This window comes from Taudactylus pleione, unplaced genomic scaffold (genome assembly GCF_031769625.1).
Source record: "Taudactylus pleione unplaced genomic scaffold, aTauple2 ptg000105l, whole genome shotgun sequence".
Taxonomy (NCBI): domain Eukaryota; kingdom Metazoa; phylum Chordata; class Amphibia; order Anura; family Myobatrachidae; genus Taudactylus; species Taudactylus pleione.
In genome coordinates, this window is record NW_028284507.1 from 12,376,636 (window position 1) to 12,399,239 (window position 22,604).

Consider the following 22,604-nt stretch of genomic DNA (forward strand, 5'->3'; position numbering starts at 1 on the left):
AAGAGGAGGAGGAGCCCGGGGCTTCCTGCACAGATCACCAGCAGGAGGTTCCCGAGGCTCGGAGGGGGTGGAGTCCTATGGAGACCCCCCTCACCCAGCGTCGGCTGCTTCGCAAAGGGCAGCACTTATCACAAGAGCTGTCCTATGCAATACTAATAGCATATATTAGTACATATGCAATTAGTATGGTTGCAGTGACTGGTGGGATGTACACTGCAAGGTTAGTACATCCCGCCCATTGTGTGTTACATATAGAATAATAACTGGTCACACAGACATAACATAGATGAAATCCCGTCACTACAGACATATACTGTGTACATGGTCTACATATTTTAGTGAGCTCCTTTCATGACCATTAAGCTGGGTACAGACTAGACGATGTATCGTACGATATATTGTTCCGATGCAGATCGGAATCATATATAGTACACGCCATATAGTGTGTACGCCCAATCCATCATTCACGATGACTGTTCTGCACAGCAGATGGGACGTTGCAATGAATGACGCGTTACAGTTACATACAGCATGTAACAATATATGGCGACGTCGCACACCAGATTGTGCAGTGTGTACATCGCATCGTTGCTGGGTTGCACAATAGCTTGGATGTGTACCCAGTTTTAGAATACAGGGGCTAAATGTAATAGGGTGAGAGTTTAGCAGGAATCTCTCACATTGGTCGAGTTTTATCTTCAAAATGGCAAAATATTTGGATGAGAGTTTAAATCGTGAGAGTCTAAAAACTTGCGAGTTTGCATCTTCTCAGACTCTATTACATTGGATGAATTTAAAAAGTGTGAGAGATTACTGCTAATCTCTCACATTTTCTAAACTCTCACCCTATTACATTTGGCCCCAGGCCTGAATTAAAATAACTCTTCTACTAGGCGATAAAGCTCTGGTGAAATGGTACGAATGATTAAATATGTATCTACTACCCTCTAGTGGCAAGTATTTAGTATGACAAGATGATATTTTATTTTTTATATGTATGAGATTAAAGAATATGTCTACGCTGGAACTTTGTAATATGTTTTGGGATAAACTTGATGGTGGCGGAGGGATGACAAGTCTTTATTTTAGATCTCTTATCTCCTCCCAATCTTCTAACCAATGCAGCCTCTACAACAACTTTAATTCCCTCCTCACCATTATTGCCTCCCCTCCAGGGTCTTTCTCCTTCCCACCTCTCTTTTCCTGTTGCTAATACTGTCCTATCTCCTGTCCCTCAAACACCCAATCCTGAAGCTTTCATCTACTAAACATCTTAAGGATCACATTTTTTCTTCATACTCTATGCTACCAGATCCCTCATTCATGCCCTTGTCATTTCTTGTCTAGGCTACTGGAACCCACTATTCTCTGATCTTTTCTTCTGCCTGTTGCTAGGGTGGCGCCTGTGGTTGCTGGGAAACAAAGACGCTGAGCGGCCGTGAGTACTACTGAACCTGCTGGATAGACGTGCAGCGATGCAACTGCTGACCATTTTCTAATTTCCCTGCCGGCACGCTTTTGGTGGAGTTCCTTCTTATAAGGCAGCTGGATCTGCTCCATCTTGACGGTTATAGTTTATGCCATGCGTGTAGACCCTGGTTCCTGTCCGTACTCTTGCAAGAATCTCTGGCTGCTGGAATTCTGCCAGACCTCGAAGACTTGTTCTGCCTAGTGTTTGCGGTGACTCCAGCTGACAGGGCCGCCATCAGGGGGGAACTGTCAGGACTGGAGTCCCGGGCCCGGACACTGGCAGAACGGGAGGGATCCCCTCCCCAGTACTGCCTGCTCCTACCACCACAGCATAGCCCGCACCACTGCTAATGCCTGCTCCAACCTGAGAAACACCTAGGGATGGCCATTGACTATTAATGATTCAAAATCATTGATGGTTTATGGCTGATGTCGAATGTTTTTGACATCGATGGGGGAGGACCAGATGGTTTCCCTCCATCAATGTAAAAGCGTAACTGAATAGTATTTTTTTTTACCAAGTGCTGAGACACAGAGCATAGCTCCGCCCCCGTTACCAACAAAGCCCTGCCCCCATGTTCTGATTGGCTTATGGGCCAGTCAGTCAAAAGACAGGGATGACCATCGGTTGTTGAAACCATAGATGATCATCCAGTGAATAGTTTGTAACCATCGGTGGTGACTTTTTTTTTTTTTTTAAATATACCATTGGTTGTAACCATTGATGGCCATCCCCCCTGACGGACCAATTCCCTGATTTCCCTCTTAAGTTCAGTCTGATCACAATGCAGCAAGCCCCGCCCCCTGTAGACCTGCATATCATGCTGTTATGGAGGGGGCGTGGCCAGGGTTGTCTTAACAGCAGTGTGGGCCCTGGGCAAAGCAATGCACTGGGGCCCCTACCCATCCATTCACGGGAAAAAATTTAAATGGTCAATAAAATTAAATCCTCCTGCATGCCCATCAGACCTCCCACACATGCAGTGCATACATGCCTACCCTCCCGATTTTCATGTGAGGCTCCCGATTTTTCGGGTAACAGCCCGCACCAACGGAAGAGTAGACACTTCTCCCGAATTCTGCCCACTTCGTAGTGAAGTGGGCAGAATGTGGATTTCTACGGCGATTGCGGGGTGTAGGGACTCAGTGAATCACATCATTTAGCCCCGCCCCTATTCAAATTTAAACCAATCGTGACAATTTGCTGTGAAGGGGCTTAATGACACGAACCCGTCAGGCCCCCGCCCCATCACAGCCCACCTGCTTCTCCTACCATGGCTTCTCCCAGGGAGGAGAAGCCAAAGGTATGCAACTATGATGCAGAGAGACTCTGGGCTTGATTCAGACTTGGGAATAGAGAGAGATATCTTTCTCAACTGATTATCTTGGTGAAACCATGCTGCACTGCAGGTGGGGCAGATTTAAAATTAGCAGAGAGATTTAGATTTGGGAGGAGTGTTTCCAAACTGACATCTAAATTGTAGAGTAATGATAAAGTGTTTTGGGGGTAGTTAGTAATCAGTGGCTTCACATGCCAGGCATCCTAGGTAAGGTTCATTAGATGGCTGGATAGCCTAGGCTGGAGTGCCCTATCTTAGAAGTGCCCGATTTAAAAGTGCCAATTACATTTTAAATCGATTATTGGCGTTATATCAGCATTAAACAGAAGGAAACCCACCGATCTACAAACAAACAACAACCCAAACATTACTTGGACAAAGTGGAATGAACGAGTTCAGTCTCCATACTACTAGATCCTATGGACTACATAACCAGGACTTTCATCACTGAACTCCCTGTCAGGTGGCTACATAAACCCAGTACTTCCCTTGCTACTATTTGTGCTGGCCCTGTGCTTTACATATAATCCTAATGCATACTTATCTGTGTTAATATCAGTTTACTTCTATAATATTGTACTTTTACCTTAGCTCTTTTTCTAAGTCTTACATCATCTAGCTCCTACCACTGTCTATTTTATTATTTAAATTCTGCTCCCATCAAATCTCCACTTTTATTATACTCAATAATAAACTTTTGTTTTACTGACACATTTCTCCCACACTGTACTCTTACTTGCATTTCTGGAAATCTGCACTCTCTCTTACATTCTTTCTTCATTCCTACTTTCAACTTTTTCTTCCCCTATCTACATCATCCTTAGCATTACCATGTTTTCTTCAACTCCCACTTTCACTCAGTGTCTACCTAATCTTTTCTTCTGCCCCTTGCTTCCACCTTTATCCTTCCCCCTTGTCTCCTCCACTTCCTCTTCCTCTTCTCTCCTCTGTTTACCTTCCTCCACATCTTCTCCCATTACTCCACTTTCATTCTCTTATACTCCACCGGGGTCCTACGACCTCACTGCTAATCCCTCCTCCCACCCCCCTCTCCATGTCACTTCACCCCACATCCATCCACATATCATTAAGCTCCCTTCCTGCCCACCTTCTACTGGCTCCCCTTTTAGCACTGGAGACCGCACCATCGCTACACTCCATTCATCTCAGTCCCCCAAATCAATCTCACCTCCATGCTACAGCAACCCTGATAATCTCATTCAAATCTCTACAACAAACTTTGGGCCTGATTCAGAGCCGCTCGTAAGTGGCCGCTCGTTCGCTCCGAGCGATGTTCGCATAACTGCGCATGCGTATGGGTTGTAATAGGCATGCGCGAACCATTCATTGCGGTCGGAAATTGTGTGCTCGCAAAATAGCGAATGCCTGCTAATTTGAGTGACAGGATGAGGTGTTTGTGGGTGGTAACAGGGGAAGGTGCTTGAAAACGGGGAGTGGTGATCCGAACGCAGGCGTGCCAAAAGGTCAAAACGGGCGTTTTAAGGGTGTGCATAATTAACAAAGCAGCGTCATCAACCACGTCACTTGGTTGTTTCTTAGCCTGAACTGTTCGCATGATTGCGGTAGGAAAATCCAACCACAAGCACTGCGAGCAGTTCAGACGCCTTTCGATGTACTTGATTAATCAAATAAATAGCGGAGATGACGTAGGATGCGAGCGGCCAGGGGGCATCTTTACAAAATAGCGAGCGCATATTTCGTTCAGTCGCTCAGACATAGAGGCGTCAACAGACCGCAAAGAGCGAGCGCTTAATTTAAATATCCGACCCTTTTTCTGAACGAGCGAGCACAAATAGCGTCTGGCTCTGAATCAGGCCCTTTGTCTCTCTATCTTGTGCCCTATGGAATGCCAGGTCAGTCTGTAATAAACTAGTCCCAACCCATGACCTTTTCATCTCCAACTCCCTGAATCTCCTAGCCATTACTGAAACCTGGATTTTACCCTCTGACACCACTTCTCCTGCAGCTCTCTCCTCTGGGGGCCTCATCTTTTCCCACACCCCACAACCTGGGGGTCGCCATGGTGGTGGTGTTGGGGTCCTTCTATCCCCTGGTTACTCATACCAACCCATTCCCTCTGAAGCATCCCTTACAGTCTCTACATTTAAAGTCCATGCTTTACCCCTCTTCCACCCAGTACACCTCCGAGTAGCTGTCATTTACCGTCCCCCTGGCCCTCCCTCCAAGTTCCTTGACAGCTTTGCTTCTGGCTCCCTCACTTTTTCTCCTCAGACCTTCCCTCCATTATCCTAGGTGACTTCAATATTCCAATTGATATCCCCACAGAATCCTCTGCCTCCAAACTCCTCACCCTCACATCTTCACTTGGTCTCTCCCAATGGACCTCCTCACCCTCCCATGTGAGTGGCCATTTGCTTGATCTGGTCTTCACTCACCGATGTGATATTTCTGATCACTCCAATTCCCCTTTCCCACTTTCTGACCATCACCTTCTCTCTTTTAACCTGACCCTCTCTCCTTCCCCTCCTTTACCTCCAAAAGCTACCATCACTAAGCGTAACACTGACGCTATCGACACAGTTTCCTTTACCTCCCTGCTCGACTCACTTCTCTCCCTTATCCTGTCTCTCTCCTGCCCTGACTAAGCCACTTTCCTATACAATGCCTCCCTTACTTCTGCTCTGGACTCTGTTGCTCTGGCGATCACTACTCACACTCGCAGATCTACTCCTCAACCCTGGCATTCCAAATGCACCAGATACCTGCAAAAGTGTTCACCAACTGCCGAGCGACAGTGGAGAAGATCACGCTCTAAGGCAGATTTTCTCCATTTCAAATTTATGCTTTCATCCTATAGTGCTGCTCTCTCCCTCTCTAAACAGTCATATTTCAAGATCCTCATCTCCTCTCAGTCCTCTAATCCCCAGCGTCTCTTTACCACTTTTAACTCCCTCCTTCGCCCACCCCCTCCTCGTCTCCCTTCCTTACTCTCTGGCCTTGACTTTGCTACCTACTTTACATCTAAAATTGATTCCATACGTCAGGACATCATATCCAACCAGTCCCCCAGCTCTCCACCTCCGCCTTTCCCAGATAACCCCTCCCCATCAACTTTACCAACTCTAACATCCTTCTCCCCTGTATCTGGAGAGGAAGTCATGGCCCTCATCCAGTCCTTCCCCCTTCCACCTCCCCCCTTGATCCTATCCCCTCCCGCCTCCTCCGCTTCCTCTCTCCTTCTGCCTGCTCTCATCTTGCCCACCTCATAACCTCTCCCTCTCATCTGGCACTGTTCCTTCGGCATTCAAGCATGCCCTTGTCTCCCCCATTATTAAAAAACCTACCCTTGATCCTAACCTTTCTAACTACCGACCCATCTCTCTCCTCCCTTTTGCCTACAAACTCCTTGAGCGGATTGTCTACAAATGCCTTACCGCTTTTCTTTCCTCCCACTCCCTCCTTGACCCTTTTCAGTCTGGCTTCCGTTCTCTCCACTCCACTGAAACTGCCCTCACGAAAGTCAACAACGACCTCCTTGCTGCCAAATCAAAGGGCCACTACTCTCTTCTCATTCTCCTTGATCTCTCTGCTGCTTTTGACACTGTGGATCACCCTCTCCTGCTGAATATACTTCACTCCCTTGGTCTATGTGACACTGCCCTCTCCTGGCTGTCATCCTACCTCTCTGACCGATCTTTCTCCGTTTCCTCTCATGACTCCTCTTCCCCCCCACAGCCTCTTACAGTAGGTGTTCCCCAAGGTTCTGTTCTTAGACCTCTCCTATTCTCCCTCTATACTTCCTCTCTAGGTGAACTCATCAGCTCTTTTGACCTCCATTATCATCTCTATGCTGATGATACTCAAATCTACCTTTCCTCCCCTGATCTCTCCCCCTCTCTTCTGACTCTTATCTCCAACTGTCTCTCTGCTATCTCTTCCTGGATGTCCCAGCGATATCTTAAACTTAATATGGCTAAGACAGAGCTGATCATCTTCCAACCCTCCCACATAACCTCACCTCCCACTATTTCTTTATCAATTGATGGAATAACTATCTCATCTAGTCCCAAGGTGCGCTGTCTTGGAGCTATCCTGGACTCATCCCTCTCCTTCAAACCACATATCCAGAACCTCTCACAGTCCTGTCATTTTCATCTCAAAAATATTTCTAAGATCAGACCCTATCTCACCCAGGATGCTACAAAAACCCTCATACACTCACTGGTCATCTCCAGATTGGACTACTGTAACCTCCTCCTTTCTGGCCTCCCCAAATCCCATCTCTCTCCTCTCCAGTCCATCCTTAATGCTGCTGCACGGCTTATCTTCCTCTCCAAAAGCTCTACATCTGCCTCCCCTCTCCTACAAGCCCTCCACTGGCTCCCCTTCCCTTTTAGAACCCAATTTAAGGTTCTCACGCTCGCTTACAAAGCCCTCACCAACTCTGTCCCCATATACATCTCTGATCTCATCTCCCTTCACTCTCCTCTCCGCTCTCTTCGTTCAACTAATGCACGCCACCTTTCATGCCAGCTGATTACTTCCTCCCACTCCCGCCTCCAAGATTTTGCCTGCACTGCTCCCCACCTCTGGAACTCTCTCCCGCTCCCCATCAGACTCTCCACCTCTTTGCAATCCTTCAAACGGGCTGTCAAGACCCACTACTTCATCAAAGCCTTCCAGCTATCATTCTAACTCCCTGCTACATGCTCCTTCCTCCCCATCTTCCCCATCTGTGTCACCCCTGTTTGTCTTCCCCTCCCTTTTAGAATGTAAGCTCTTACGAGCAGGGCTCTTTACCCTCTTGTGCTTCTCCCTACTTTAGTTTCATCTACTTCTTACTCACCACTAGGGCACATAACACTTGGTTGCTTATGTTCTGTTGCTTATCTGGGTGTTATGGTCACTAATGTAGCAATGTATATTATCCATGTCCTGGTCCTGTATTGTATTGTTCTGTAAGTCGCTTGTCTATAACTTGTTTAAGTACTTTGTAAGGTGCTGCGGAACATTTGTGGCGCCATATAAATAAATGATAATAATAATAATAATAATAAAGCTGTGCTACATGCAAAAGCAGCCAGTATTTACCCCACATGTAAAATAAATTATGTATTTACACCCCTTGCATTGCAACTTGGTTTGTTTAGGTTCACAGTTAAGAGATATCTCTCTCTCTATTCCCAAGTCTGAATCAGGCCCTCTGTCTGAAGCCGGCGGATTAAGTGAAACTGGGACTGAGGTGAGTACTCGTCACCGGGGGGGATGGGGTGGGGGAGGTTAGATCAGAATACAGTGCACTGGCGGCTGGCTTATAAAAATATCACAAATTTACCAACTGGCCGGGCTGCAGGGGGGAGGGTTCGTGGGCCCCTACAAGCTTCAAGACCTTGGGCAACTGCCCAACAAGCCCAATGGAAGAGATGGCCCTGGGTGTGGCCTAATGATGTGAGGTGTCTGTCCCCATAAGCAACCCGCTATTGCATCAGAAGTGTAAGTATGTATGTGTTTTAGCATGTGCGTGTATGCAACTGTATGTGTTAGTGTGTATGTATGTTAGTGTGAATATATGTTAGTGTGTATCAGTGGCGTAACTAAGGGGGTCGAGCAGGGCATGAGTCCTGGGCGCCATCAGACTGGTGGCACGGGGGACGCCGCCGGCTGCGGTCCAGGACACTGAGGTCAGTGTACTGCTGACTGAACTCCGTTCAGTCAGCACTACACACAGTACCTACCGGCGGCTGAGTGTTTGTTTAAATTAGCAGCAGGGCCGGTGCTAGGCTTCCATGCGCCCAGCGCCATTCTGTGCTGCATGGCCGCGCTCCTTCCCTCCTCCTGAGCACTTACCCAATAGCGCTAGCGGGAGGGTAGAGGGCAGGCTCAGGCAGGGAGCAGGGCTGATCTCCGGGCGATGGACCTCCTAGTCCGTGCTTCCGATGCCCGCCACTGATTAGCAGTCAAACAGACTCTCATTGATTGCTGCGCCCACTGCCGGAGCCGGGCTGCAACTCACTCATGAGCTCCATCTTCCAGCTCCTGCAGTGGGTAATGGGATAGACGTCAAGACATCTCTCCCATAATGCAGAGTGGGCCGGCTCGGGAGGAGTAGGACAGAGGAACTGATGGCTGTGGCGGGAGCAGGAGCGGGGATTCAGGTAAGTGTTTTTTTTAATGTGTGTGTCTGCTGGGGGGCGGGGGAGGCACCACTACTGGCTACTGGAGGCACTGCATTGGGTGGGGACTACTACTAAGGAGGGGACTACTACCGGGGGCACTGCTTCGGGGGGGACCACTACTGGGGACTACTAATGGGGGGAATACTACTAGGGGCACTGCATCGGAGGGGACCACTGCTGGGGGCACTGCATCAAGGGGGACTCTTACTGGGGGCACTATATAAAGGGCACTGTATAGGGTGGACTACTACTGGGGGCACTGCATTGGGGGGACCACTACTGGGGACTACTACTGGGGGCACTGCATTGGGGGGGACCACTACTGGGGGGGACTACTACTGGGGGCACTGCATCAAGGGGGACTCCTACTGGGGGCACTATATAAAGGGCACTGTATAGGGGGGACTACTACTGTGGGCCTGCATATGGGGGATCACTACTGGGGGCACTGTATAAGGGGAACTAATGACGGGCTGCATAAGGGGGACCACTACAGGGGGCACTGTGTAAGGGGCACTGCATATGGGGGATCACTACGGGGGGCACTGTATAAGGGGAACTAATGGGGGGCTGCATAAGGGGGACCTCTACTGGGGGTACTGTATAAGGGGCACTACTGGGGGCCTGCATAAGGGGGGGGCACTGCATAGGGGGGACTGTATAAGGGGCGCTGCATTAAGGTGCATATGGAAAGAAATGTTCCCAGTGTGTCATGTTGACACACCCCATTTTTCAGTGGCCATACCCTTTGTGACCATGCCCCTTTTTTGCGGCGCGCGCCTGCGGCGTGCGTACATAGTGAGGGGGGGGGCTCCATTTTGAAATTTGCCCTGGGCTCCAAATACCCTAGTTACGCCACTGGTGTGTACATATGTGTATGTATGTTAGTGTGTATATGTATGTATGTATATATGTATGTGTTAGCATGTATATATGTGTATATATGTGTTAGTATGATACCATGTATATATGTTAGTGTGTATATATGTGATAGAGTGTGCAGGGTTGGCTCCATGGCTAATAGCGCCCTGTGCCGGCCAAGTGCCCTGCACTCCTGAACGCGAGTGGCGCAGTCGCGCGTGCCCGTAATTGGGGCATGGCCTAATTACCATAGACCACGCCTCCTTATGTGACGTTATCTGAGGGGCGTGCCTGCATGGCACACCTCCAAATAAGGTCAGGCTGGGGGAGCCTCACTAGCTGGGCTTCCCCCAGCCCTCTCACGACACTGAATGGATGCCGCGCCCCATCCCCCCTATTTGACCACCCGCTGGCCACTTCGGGATGCTGGGGAAGGGTGCGCCCTCTATGGGTGGCGCCCCTGTTCAACCGCTAAGGTCGAACACCCCTAGAGCCGGCCCTGAGAGTGTGTATACTGTATATGTGATAGTGTGTGTATACTGTATATTTGTTAGTTTGTATGTATGTGTTAATGTATATATATGTGTTATATAGAATATATACATGTTAGCTATATACTGTATATATTATATATGTGTGTTTAATAAAAACACACACACACACATATTATATATATATATATATATATATATATAGAACCACCCCTCCCCCAGAAAATCCTCGTTTTGTTTTTTCTTCCATTGGAGTTGGCGCGAGTGACTTCATGACGCGCTGCTGGAAGGAAGTGGTCAGAGGAGCCGCGGCACGTGGGGAGCAACACAAGCCAGACCTGGAGGTGAAGAAACCAGAAGGAAGGAGCATTCTTCAAGGTGATAAGGTAAGTCACAATTAATCAGACTTAGCGGAGGAAAGGGGAGGTTGGCTATTTTGTCAGTCCCGATCCCCACAATTTCTAATGGCAGTCCTGCCTGCTGACAACCTGGCAGCTCACAGTCTAATGGTGCGTACACACGACACGATATGCTCCCTGAGCGATATCGTGTAGTGTTGTCCCCGGCAGGCTGTGCTCAATGTCGTTCATGACATTGAGCACAGCCGCTGAACCATATCATTAACGATATCGTTCAGCGCCGGGCTCTCTCCCCCATTCCCTGACATGCAGCAACCTGACGAGATCGTCAGGTTGGCCTGCATGTCAGCCCAATGAACGATAATGAGGAATGACCCGCGGGAACGCGCGTCGTCGTTATCGTTCATCTTTTTGGGGTTAAAAATGGACGATAAAGTGGACGACTGAACGATAACGATATCGTTGTTGTTCAGTCGTCCACTTTATCGCCCAGTGTGTACGCATCTTAACTGTTTATATCAGTCAGTTCTGTCTGCGGCCTTACCGCTCCTGCCATTTCCACCTCAAGCCGTGTCTCCACTCAGCAGCCTAACCGCTCACCGCCCAGCTGCTCGTACCACCTACAGCAGCGGCATCTGCCAGCGGCCTTGCCCCTCCTGCGACAAACCACCTCTACTACTTTAACCGCATCTGTTACTTTTATCGCACCTCTGCCAGCTTGGTGACATCAGTTCTGTATTATGACCTCTGTGCTTATCCTGTTCCTGTGAATTCGCTGTCTGCCAGTCTGCCTGTCAGCTCCTAGCTTCCGCTGGACTACCCCGCTTCCTCCATCACCCTTGCCCATACCTGAGTGCCTGAGCCTGCTGACATCCTGCTCATTTGCCTTAGTTCACTACCTGCATACCTGGCTTATTATTTCCTGCATCACTACCTGCATACCTGCTTGATTATTTTCAGTCTCACTACCTGCACACCTGGACAGCTCTAATTGTTTCTACTTGGACATTAACCCATTACTCCCACCACAGAACTCTTGTGCACATTTATATATTCCTGGACTTTTATTTACTGCCATATTTTATGTCTACTCAAGCACTTATTAAAAAACCTAGTTTTTTATTCAAACCCGCTTCTGTGATCGCTCCTGCTACCACCCCGGGTCCACAAACAACCCAGAACATAACAGTTTGCACTGGCCCCATGGAGCCGGCCACGGATCAGGAGTAAGGAGTGTATTTGTTCCGGTGCATTTCTGGTCATTTAGAAAATCTGAAAAACATGCAGCATCAGATGGCTCAATTTCTGCAAGAGATGTCCAAGCGACAGGATAGTTTGCAAACTTCCTTTTCTACCCCTGTAGTACCAGCATCTACATCCGCATCAGCGTCTGGGAATACAGGAGGCAGATCATCTCCCCGCTTACATCTTCCTTTACCAAGTAAATTTCACGGCAACCCTAAACTCTGTCGAGGATTCCTAAATCAGTGTGACATACATTTTACCCTGCAGCCTGACAACTTTCTAACTGCAAGAACTAAAGTGGCTTATATAGTCTTATATAGTCTCTCTGTTATCCGGCCAGGCCTTAGAATGGGCTTCCCCACTCTGGGAGCGCTCAGATCCGTTGCTGGATAATTACGCAGGCTTTGTGTCATCTTTCAGGAGGATTTTCGATGAACCTGGGCGTACTGTATCAGCATCATCAAACATCATGACACTGAGACAAGGGGTCCATCCTGTCAGTCAATATGCCGTGCAATTTCAAATTTTAGCATCAGAGCTCAAATGGAATGAGGAAGCCCTCACCTCGGCCTTCTGGCATGGGTTGTCAGACCGACTAAAGGATGATCTAGTCACTCGAGAGCTTCCTACTAATCTGAACGACATGATTTCGTTGTGTATCAAAGTTGACCTACGCTTCAGGGAACGTCAGGCTGAAAAACACAGAACTGACCGGCAAAGGTAATTTGCCCCCTCCATTTCCATCCCATTCCTTCTCCTACTGAAGAGGAGCCTATGCAGGTGAATCATACACACCTCTCCAAAGAAGAACGTCAGAGAAGAATGCAAAAGAACCTCTGTCTGTACTGCGGAGAGTCCGGTCACCTGCTGATCTCCTGCCCCCGTAAACCGGGAAATGCCAAATCCTAACTCACCCTGGAGACATCAAGTTAGGAGTTATGAGCCCGTCTCCAAAAATTAAAGATTTCACGATTACCCTAGCGTTGGATCTTAAACCCAAACCTGTCTTTGCTACTGCTCTACTTGACTCGGGAGCAGCCGGAAATTTCATAACGTCTAGTTTCATAGATAAATTTCAGATTCCTTGTTCGTCTCTCAACCATGCCATCTCTCTGACCTTTATAGACGGACGCCCTCTAACTAACGGGATTGTCACCAAGGAGACTCAACCAGTATTGGTCCGAATTGGGCCACTTCATTCTGAGTCCTTAAAATTTCTGGTGATATCAGAGGCCTCTCAAGAAATTGTTCTTGGTCTACCCTGGTTGCGTCAACATAATCCCAGGATTGATTGGAGTTCTATGCAGATTCTGTCATGGGTCATGGACTTTCAGAAATCCTGTCTTCCAAAAATTCGACCTGTAAGACAGACAGTTCCATTAGTTTCTTCTGCCATTCCCAAGGAATATCAGATGTTTGCCGACGTGTTCTCTGAGCAGTGAGCAAATACCTTACCTCCTCATAGGGAATGAGACTGTCCAATTGAATTGATACCTGATAAGACACCACCTCGTGGTCGTACCTATCCGCTGTCCTTGCCTGAGACTCAAGCCATGACCGAGTACATCCGGGACAACCTGGCAAAGGGGTTCATTCGCCCCTCGACTTCACCTGCCGGAGCTGGGTTTTTCTTCGTTGGCAAGAAGGACGGTGGTCTAAGACCATGTATCAATTATCGAGGCCTTAATGACATTACTGTAAAGAATTGATACCCTCTTCCCCTGATTACTGAGTTGTTTGATAGGGTCAAGGGCTCTGTCATTTTTTCTAAATTAGATCTGAGAGGGGCTTACAACCTCATTCGTATCCGAGATGGCGATGAATGGAAGACCGCTTTTAATACCAGAGATGGACATTTCGAATATTTAGTAATGCCTTTTGGATTGTGCAACGCCCCTGCTGTCTTTCAGAGTTTTGTTAACGAGATTTTCCGGGATCTGTTATATGTTTCGGTTGTTGTCTATCTGGATGACATACTGATTTTTTCACCTTCTGTGGCTAAACATCAAGAACATGTTAAAGAATTTTTGACCCGTTTGAGAGAAAACCACCTTTACTGCAAACTGGAGCAGTGCGTCTTTGGTGTGCCCAGTGTACCTTTTCTCGGCTACGTTATTTCTGGCTCCAGTTTGGAAATGGACCCCAAGAAGGTACAAGCAATTCTGGATTGGACCCGACCTCAGACACTGAAAGCCATCCAGAGATTGTTGGGCTTCGCCAATTATTATAGACGCTTCATTAAGGTATTTTCTACATTGCTGGCTCCCATTACAGCCTTGACCCGCAAAGGTGCTAATCCTTCCCAATGGTCACCTGAGGCAGAGTCTGCCTTTCATCTTCTAAAACAGGCCTTTATCACAGCACCAGTTCTTCGATAACCAGATCTGGACAGGCCTTTTTTGTTGTAAGTAGACACATCATCTGAAGCTGTGGGAGCAGTCTTGTCTCAACGTTATGAGGACAACCGAGTCCATCCTTGTGGGTTCTTTTCTAAAAAATTCTCACCTGCCGAAAGGAACTACGCCATAGGTGAGCAAGAGCTACTAGCTGTTAAGTTGGCGATGAAGGAATGGAGATATTTACTAGAAGGTGCTAAGTTCCCATTTACTGTATTTACGGACCATAGAAATCTCCTATTTCTCAAAAACCTTCAATGTGTGAGTCCTCGTTTAGCCCGCTGGGCAATATTCTTTGCCAGGTTTCAGTTCACCGTGACCTTTCGGTCTGGAGCACTTAATCAGAAGGCTGATGCCCTTTCGAGATCTCTCCTCTGTGATGATCAATCTGAAAATCAAAGCAATACCCCTGTCTTGGAATCAAGAGTTTTCGCCGCATTACAGCTTCAGCCTCCTACGGGAAAATCATTTGTGGCCCCTGAAGTAAGGAAGTGGCTTCTCACTTGGGCACATTCCTCTCGCTTCGCAGGGCACTCAGGCACTCGGAAGACCTTGGAGTTCTTGAAAATACACTATTGGTGGCCTTCTATGAAGGCAGATATAATGGAGTTCATCTCTTCCTGCTCCTCCTGTGCCCAGCATAAATCATCACGACAAGCTCCAGCTGGGGAATTGCTTCCACTACCTACTCCTTCACGTCCATGGACACATCTCTCCATGGATTTCGTCACAGACCTGCCAGTCTCTCAAGGCTTCAATACTATATGGGTTGTAATAGACCGATTCTCTAAGATGGTCCACTATATACCGTTGAAGAAGTAACCTTCTGCCCCTGACCTGGCACAGTTGTTTGTCCAACACATATTTCGTCTACATGGCCTTCCTGCTGAAATTGTCTCTGACCGTGGTGTGCAGTTTACTGCAAAATTCTGGAGGGCTTTGTGTTCTGTTCTTCAAGTGAAGTTAATCTTTTCCACGGCCTACCATCCGCAAAGCAACGGCTCCACCGAGAGAGTTAATCAAGATCTAGAGACTTTCTTAAGAGTTTTTATGTCATCTTCCCAGGACAATTGGGGTCTTGTTGCCGTGGGCCGAGTTTGCACATAATGCTTCCTACCACTTGTCAACCAACCAAACGCCATTTCAGGTTGTTTATGGCCTTCATCCTCGTGTTCCCGAATTCTGAAGCCTGCCTGTTTTTGATGTTCCGGCCGTGGAGGACACGGTGCAGAATTTTGCTGCCATCTGTACTCAAGTACGGTCTGATTTGTTGAAGGCATCCTCTCGCTATAAGACCCAGGCCGATAAGAAGCGTAGAATAGTTCCACGCAAGTAAAGTAGGAAACTAGGTCTGGTTGTCTACCCGGAACCTTCGTCTAAGAGTTCCTTCAATGAAATTTGCACCTCGCTTCATTGGTCCCTTCACCATTACAGAAGTCATTAATCCAGTGGCCTACCATTTACAGTTACCCCCATACCTAAAAATTCCTAATTCCTTCCATGATTCTTTATTAAAGCCCCTGGTCCTGAATAAGTTCCATACTGCTCTACCTGCTTCTCCTCGAGTCCAGACAGAGACAGGAGTTGAGTTTGATCTTGGACTCTCGTCTACGCAGAGGTCATCTACAGTATTTGCTGGACTGGAAAGGTTATGGTCCAGAGGAACGTTGCTGGACTGATTTTCGTGATGTCCACGCTCCCACGCTCATCAGGAGATTCCATTCTGCCCATCCTGAGAAGCCTGGTGAGTGTCCTGAGGCCACCCCAAAAGGGGGGGGTACTGTCACGGCCAGGGTATTTCAGCATGGCGCTAGGCAAGTGTTGCCTGTGAGGTCGTTGTGGCGCGGGCTGTCTGGTGGCGGAGCTGGTGTCTGGCGGGGGGCTTTGGCTGCGCGCCTTGTTGTGCGGGCCTGTTGTCACTCTGCGCTGGTAAGGCCTGGCGGCGTCTCCATTCCGTTTGGCATGGGTGCCGCCATCTTGCCTTCTGGCCATGTGATGAGGCTGGCCAAGCCTGGTGAGTCACATGTTCCCTCCGGCCAGTAACAGCACGGCATGGGGTATTTAGGAAGTGTCAGTGCCTTTCTTCTTTGCCAGTGCAATGTGTATCTCAGCCCAGCTGAGAGAGAGTTCTCTGTGCTTATCCTGTTCCTGTGAATTCGCTGTCTGCCAGTTTGCCTGTCAGCTCCTAGCTTCCGCTGGACTACCCCGCTTCCTCCATCACCCTTGCCCATACCCGAGTGCCTGAGCCTGCTTACATCCTGCTCATTTGCCTTAGTTCACTACCTGCATACCTGGCTTATTATTTCCTGCATCACTACCTGCATACCTGCTTGATTATTTTCAGTCTCACTACCTGCACACCTGGACAGCTCTAATTGTTTCTACTTGGACATTAACCCATTACTCCCACCACAGAACTCTTGTGCACATTTATATATTCCTGGACTTTTATTTACTGCCATATTTTATGTCTACTCAAGCACTTATTAAAAAACCTAGTTCTTTATTCAAACCCGCTTCTGTGATCGCTCCTGCTACCACCCCAGGTCCACAAACAACCCAGAACATAACAAGTATTTTGTATCACATAATGCATAAAAATACCTGTTGTTGAGAAATCACCATAAATAGCTCCACGTATGCAGTGCCGCGCGCATTTGTTTCCTGCAAAGGTAGAATATGATCAGATAGGGGTCAAATTAGAAGAATGAAAGCATTTGGGGCCTGATTCAGAGATAAACGCTAATCATCACACAGCGGCTTCATCTCTTTGTACGCAGCAGCTGTGTGATAATAGGCTAATGCTACAGGAGGCGTCTCATGTAAATAGAGGTCTCCTGACGGCTTCTCTGATCCGCTGCTGCGTCTGAGGACTAGTAGTCCTCATTGCCTCCTTTGCCTAGCAGTGATGTTCAGACGGACATTCTGGTGCAACGTTATATGGTGTGACTGATTGTGCGTCTTAATATGCAAAGTGGTAGATTAGCACCACAGCCAGTGAGCGTCTCTGTATGAATTTCATCAATAGTGGCATTAGTATATAGTCGCGATATGGAAAAAGATGCAGTCGCGGCTGCATTAGCGTCACCTCTGAATAAGGCCCAGTGTGAGTATTGTGATAGTTTGCGTAGTGCATGTTGCATAAATCGTTCTACGCATGTTTATAAAGCGAGCACACACGTATGTTCTATTGCAGACATGCACACATCTGACACAACACCTTTATGATTGAAGGGGCTGATATAGGAAGAGTACAATAAGGGGCCTGTCCAGCAAATGCATCTCATACAGTTGTGCAGAAGCACACATATACCTGTAAGGAGGTGCTAGGAGGCAGGTGCCCATACATGCTGATGAGGACTTGGTGTAAACCAGGTGCAGATACATCTCAGGATGTGTAGATTATGTACATTCCTTAGAAGTAGTGCAAGTAAAGGTACCCATACACCCTGTGACTTGGATGGTCAGTTACGCTGTAATAGACCTGTCATCAGTATGATTTACCACCGGCCAACAGCGGAAGCCCGGCAGTGAAGATCTCGACAGGTAAGTTTTTCTTCTATTTACTAACCTAACCCCCCCCCTAACCCTAACCCGCCCTTAGGGGTGCCTAACCCTAACCTCCCCCCCAAGTGCCTAAACCTAACCCCCCCCTTCCTCGCTGCCTAAACCTAAGTCTCCCGGGGGGAGTGCCTAACCCTAACCTCCCCCCAGGGGTGCCTAACCCTAACCCCCCCTTCCCCTAGCCTAACCCTAACTTCCCAGGAGGTGCCTAACCCTAAGTCCTCCCCTGGAGCCCCTAACCTAACCCTCCGCTGTCCACGCCCGGCTTACCTTCGATCGGTAAGCCGGGTGTCGGGCTCCCAGTGTAGGTCTAATGACAGGCGTCGGGATATCGACGCTGGTCATTAGACAGTTGCCGGGATTAGACAGTCGGGATGCCGACGGTCGGCATTTAGACCGTTGGCATCCCGACTGCATCCCTCTACAAATCACAGTGATTACGGGCACAAAAGGCCACCAGTCTCGATCTACATCACATAATGAACATGACACTTACTAGCTACATTAACTGTATACAGGCTTATTTGACATTCATCTGACCACGCTAATGTAGCTCAGTCAGATGTGGAACATTTGGCCCAAGAGTCAAACATCCAGCTCTTTCAGATTTGGCCATACACATCTATGTACACGTACACATACGGACACTCACTATTTGTACAATTGGTTTTCTAGGTGTCTTAGCTCACTTGCACCAGTCCTATATGAGGTGCAAAATATCTGTCTGAAAACAGTTTTACACATGTGCACATCCCTGCATAGCTCGCAGTTCCATAGACACGCCCTCCCTGACCTTTGCCTACATGAGAATGCCCCAGTACGCTCAGCTCTGGAGCACACGTAGTGTGAAAGTACACAAGTTGCGCTCTACAAATGCATTTTTTTTTTTTTTTTTTTAGAAGCCAGTGAACTTTAGGAATTATTCTTGTTGTTGATCGTGAAATACTTGCAGGGTGAGGATGTTAGAGTAATACAATTATGGTGAGGGCCTGCTGTGTTTTCTAGAGAAAATGTAAATTACATAATGGTCCAAAGTGGTTATTATTATGCAGTTATTATTATGTTCGCTTCATACACAATATCTCCCGCAGAGCTGTCTTAGTGAATCAGTATATACACACAAAACAGATACACAATAAGGTCGCTGCACCAAATGAGAGTCAGCTCTGACCTGCATGACAATCTGAGAAAGTTACACTATATATATATATATATATAATATATATATATATATATATATATATATATATATGGCTATCGCTGCTCCTCACCTCTATGGGGGGAATTCAGGTGTGTTGTGCGCTGGCGGCCATTTCTACTGACAGCCCCTCGAGCTGGCGAGCAGAAACAACTGAAAAGTGACCCGTTTGAGCGACAATGTCCCGTTATATTGACGGGCTGCTAATTAGTAAGTATATACGATAACTCAGCCAATGGGTTTAGACAGTCCTACTACATTAGATATGTATTCTTATATTATGTACAGATTTATCTACACTGCAGTGATATGTGTCACAATATGAATTATCACTTAAAAATAAAAATAAACAGATTTACAAATAAATGTCAAGAGTTAAAACCAATGCACTGCAATGCAAAAAAATGGATCTTATTTCCAATTAAATTCAAAATAACAATTAATTCACTTATTTCAGCAGTCAGCGTTAATTCAATTGCGTATATGATAAATTAACAACAATTTCAGTTTTACTTAATTGCAAAGGGAATCTCTGGGCAATCATTTACTGATAAAACACTGTATTAGGAATTCCAATTAAAGTCTATATATAGTGCTAGTATCTCCATCCCTGTAACTGTTCAGAACATCTCCAACCAACTGCAGCATCTATATGAGATATACAGTTATATATAGCAGTGCTCCTCATTTGAGGTACACATAATGAATCTGAATACAGACAAATTGCTGTGTAAACCACTGTAATTAGAGAAATCATTTTTCTTTATTTTTATGGCTGATGCTCTTTTATCAAGTTCATACAATTACTCCAGGAACCTTCTATTTTCAGCAATAATCTATGACATGAAAAATAATCAGTACCTGTATATCATCTGTGTTAGGTCTTACTCTCAGCATACCGGATGTGTCTAGATCACACTTCAGATTGGTTTCAAAAGCTTCTGCGTTGTAAACGATGTGTCTGAAATCCTCCAATTCTCCATCTGGCTCAATTATATAATTAAACTCATCTGTGTGCATGGTACCCCTACAGTAAGAACGCAAAACGGCATTCACATATTGGAAATGTATTGTCACATATGTGTGTACAGGGTCAGATTAAGGGCTCTATTCATCATCACTTAATTTCTACACAAGCAAGTAAGTATCCGGGCCATTCATCAAGAAGGGAAAGCAGGAGATATCACAAATATCTCCTGCTTACCTTCATCTCGCAGAATGGCCCGCTGTCCCCATACACTAGTATCACAGATATCTCCTACTTACCTTCCTCTTGCGGAATGGCCTGCTGTCCTCATACACTAGTATCACAGATATCTCCTGCTTACCTTCATCTTGCGGAATGGCCCGCTGTCCCCATACACTAGTATCACAGATATCTCCTACTTCCCTTCCTCTTGCGGAATGGCCCGCTGTCCTCATACACTAGTATCACAGATATCTCCTACTTACCTTCCTCTTGCGGAATGGCCCGCTGTCCTCATACACTAGTATCACAGATATCTCCTACTTACCTTCCTCTTGCGGAATGGCCCGTTGTCCTCATACACTAGTATGGGGACGGAATTCATCAAGCTTGACTGCGGGAGCATTCGTCATCTTCAGATGGCGTTTGCTCCCGCTCGTGGCCCACAACCTGCTCCTTCTCTAAGGGAAGGAGTCCCGGGTTGCGAAGAGGGATCCCTCCGCCCCTGTCCAGCTCCTTCCACCGGACACCGGGGCTTCCGTTTGGACTCCGATAATTAACATATTGAATAGACCACTAAGAGCTTTAAAGGAACTAAGCACTTAAAATATTTTTGTGACCCCATATATATTTTGCTCCCCAAAAAATAAGTTATCCTCAAAATCCTCAAAGCCTTTTAAAAACATCCAAATTCGGACAAAACCTCCCCCATCTGGCAACACTGTACTGAGCACCGCTGCACTCTCAGTGAACGACTGACTGGGTCAGCCAACACAACCAAGACAAGAGCGTGAGCCTCGGTGAACCGTGTGGCAGTTTACCAGTTACCATATTATAATTTTGTTGTATTCCCAAGATTAATGTATATCATTAACCTCTATTATTACAATTTTCTTATTATTTTTATTATTGTATATAGCCCCTTTTGTAGTTTTGCACCATATGGTCCATTTGCAAATCCAGCAGTGGAAAATGTCTGTGGTGCCCCCTTCCCTTGATGCCCTAAGCATGTGCTTACTTTACTTAATGGTTAATCTAGCCCTGTGTGTGTACACAAAGGGGAGATTTATAAATGGGATGGTGGTTTACTAGCATGGTGAAAATATTCATCTAGTGAACATCTGATCAACCAATAGGCTCATCAGACTGCAGACTAGGGTGCCAGGAATTGGCGTGTTCCACTGAGGCCACCAATACTAACATTAAAGATGTCTCTGTATTTAGTGGGAGGAAACTACTGCATTGACGGACTGCAGAGTGGGGATCTAGTGATCCCTATGCAGACTGCAGAGTACTCATGGTACTGATTTCAATCTTCTGCCACAGGCTTGTGTATTTGGTGTTTGAAGTCATTCCCACAAGTACTGGCAGTTTGGCCTTTTATGCAATCAATAGCTCATTATTTTGTGGTCCACTAATGCTTTTTCCATACACATGTGCTTCCATTCCTTATTTGAACTTACCTAAGTCCAGAGCATATGTTAATGGCCACTGCTGATGTTGCATAATCTTCTATATATCCTTGATAATAGCACTTGGTCTAAAACAAGAGACAGACTACAACTGTCAGGCAGGGCATGTATCTCATCATTAGTAAGCAAATATGTAAAAACTCCCAGTACTTTAAGTGCTCATCCTGTGGTTTTCTGTAGTTTATGATTGCGGAACTCTTCCATGACTTCTAATATCCTGATACTACCCAGTAAAAGATATATTACACCAAGAAGAACTAAAATGGGGCATATGCTACAGTATATAAGTAGAGTAAGAAGAAAGTGGAGTTAGATCATCTTTAACTTGATGTAACTGGACCAAAAATTCTATAAACTTGTATCTCCAGTGTGGTCTTCCACTTTCTGTTTCCACCAGTCTCCTTTCTACTGTATCTTTGGAAGGTTTTCTGGTCTCCTGTAAGAGATCCTCAGAATATGAGCACTGTCTCAAAGGAGGAGAGCTGAGAATGAAATACATTAATAAAAGGCCTATTTTCAAAGATTCAGACATGTTTACAGCATTGTTCTGTATACTCTACTTCTGAGTTTATCTTCTATAAAAAAAGGTAGGTGCCTGTGTCTTTTATCATGTGCCTTTATGCATATCAACTGACATGACAACCAGATATGATTGAAAAATGTTGCCACATCGTAGATTAGTAACCTATACAGCATCCAGAGTGAGAATGAGGAACACATTCAACATTGAAGTGGTAGTGTGAAAAACATTGAAAAGGACAGGAAACCTAAAGAGGGCAGTGTAACAGGTGCTGCCATCCGGGGTGCAAAGTCAAGGGGTAAGCACAGTTGTCATATTTTGCATTTGTTGTGAGCACAGAACTG

The 22,604-nt window shown here is 46.6% G+C and overlaps 1 protein-coding gene across 1 annotated transcript in view; it reads right to left on the minus strand.

The window, feature by feature from the left end:
• LOC148525579 (disintegrin and metalloproteinase domain-containing protein 9-like) overlaps window positions 1-22,604 on the minus strand; it is an 87,612-nt gene that overhangs the window by 53,110 nt on the left and 11,898 nt on the right. Inside the window, exons 6-8 of the mRNA XM_088470853.1 lie at window positions 21,732-21,808; window positions 19,944-20,109; window positions 16,925-16,984 (exon numbers count right to left, since the gene is read on the minus strand). Of these exons, the coding sequence (XP_088326979.1) occupies window positions 16,925-16,984; window positions 19,944-20,109; window positions 21,732-21,808 (303 nt within the window). The remainder of the gene's footprint in view (window positions 1-16,924; window positions 16,985-19,943; window positions 20,110-21,731; window positions 21,809-22,604) is intronic.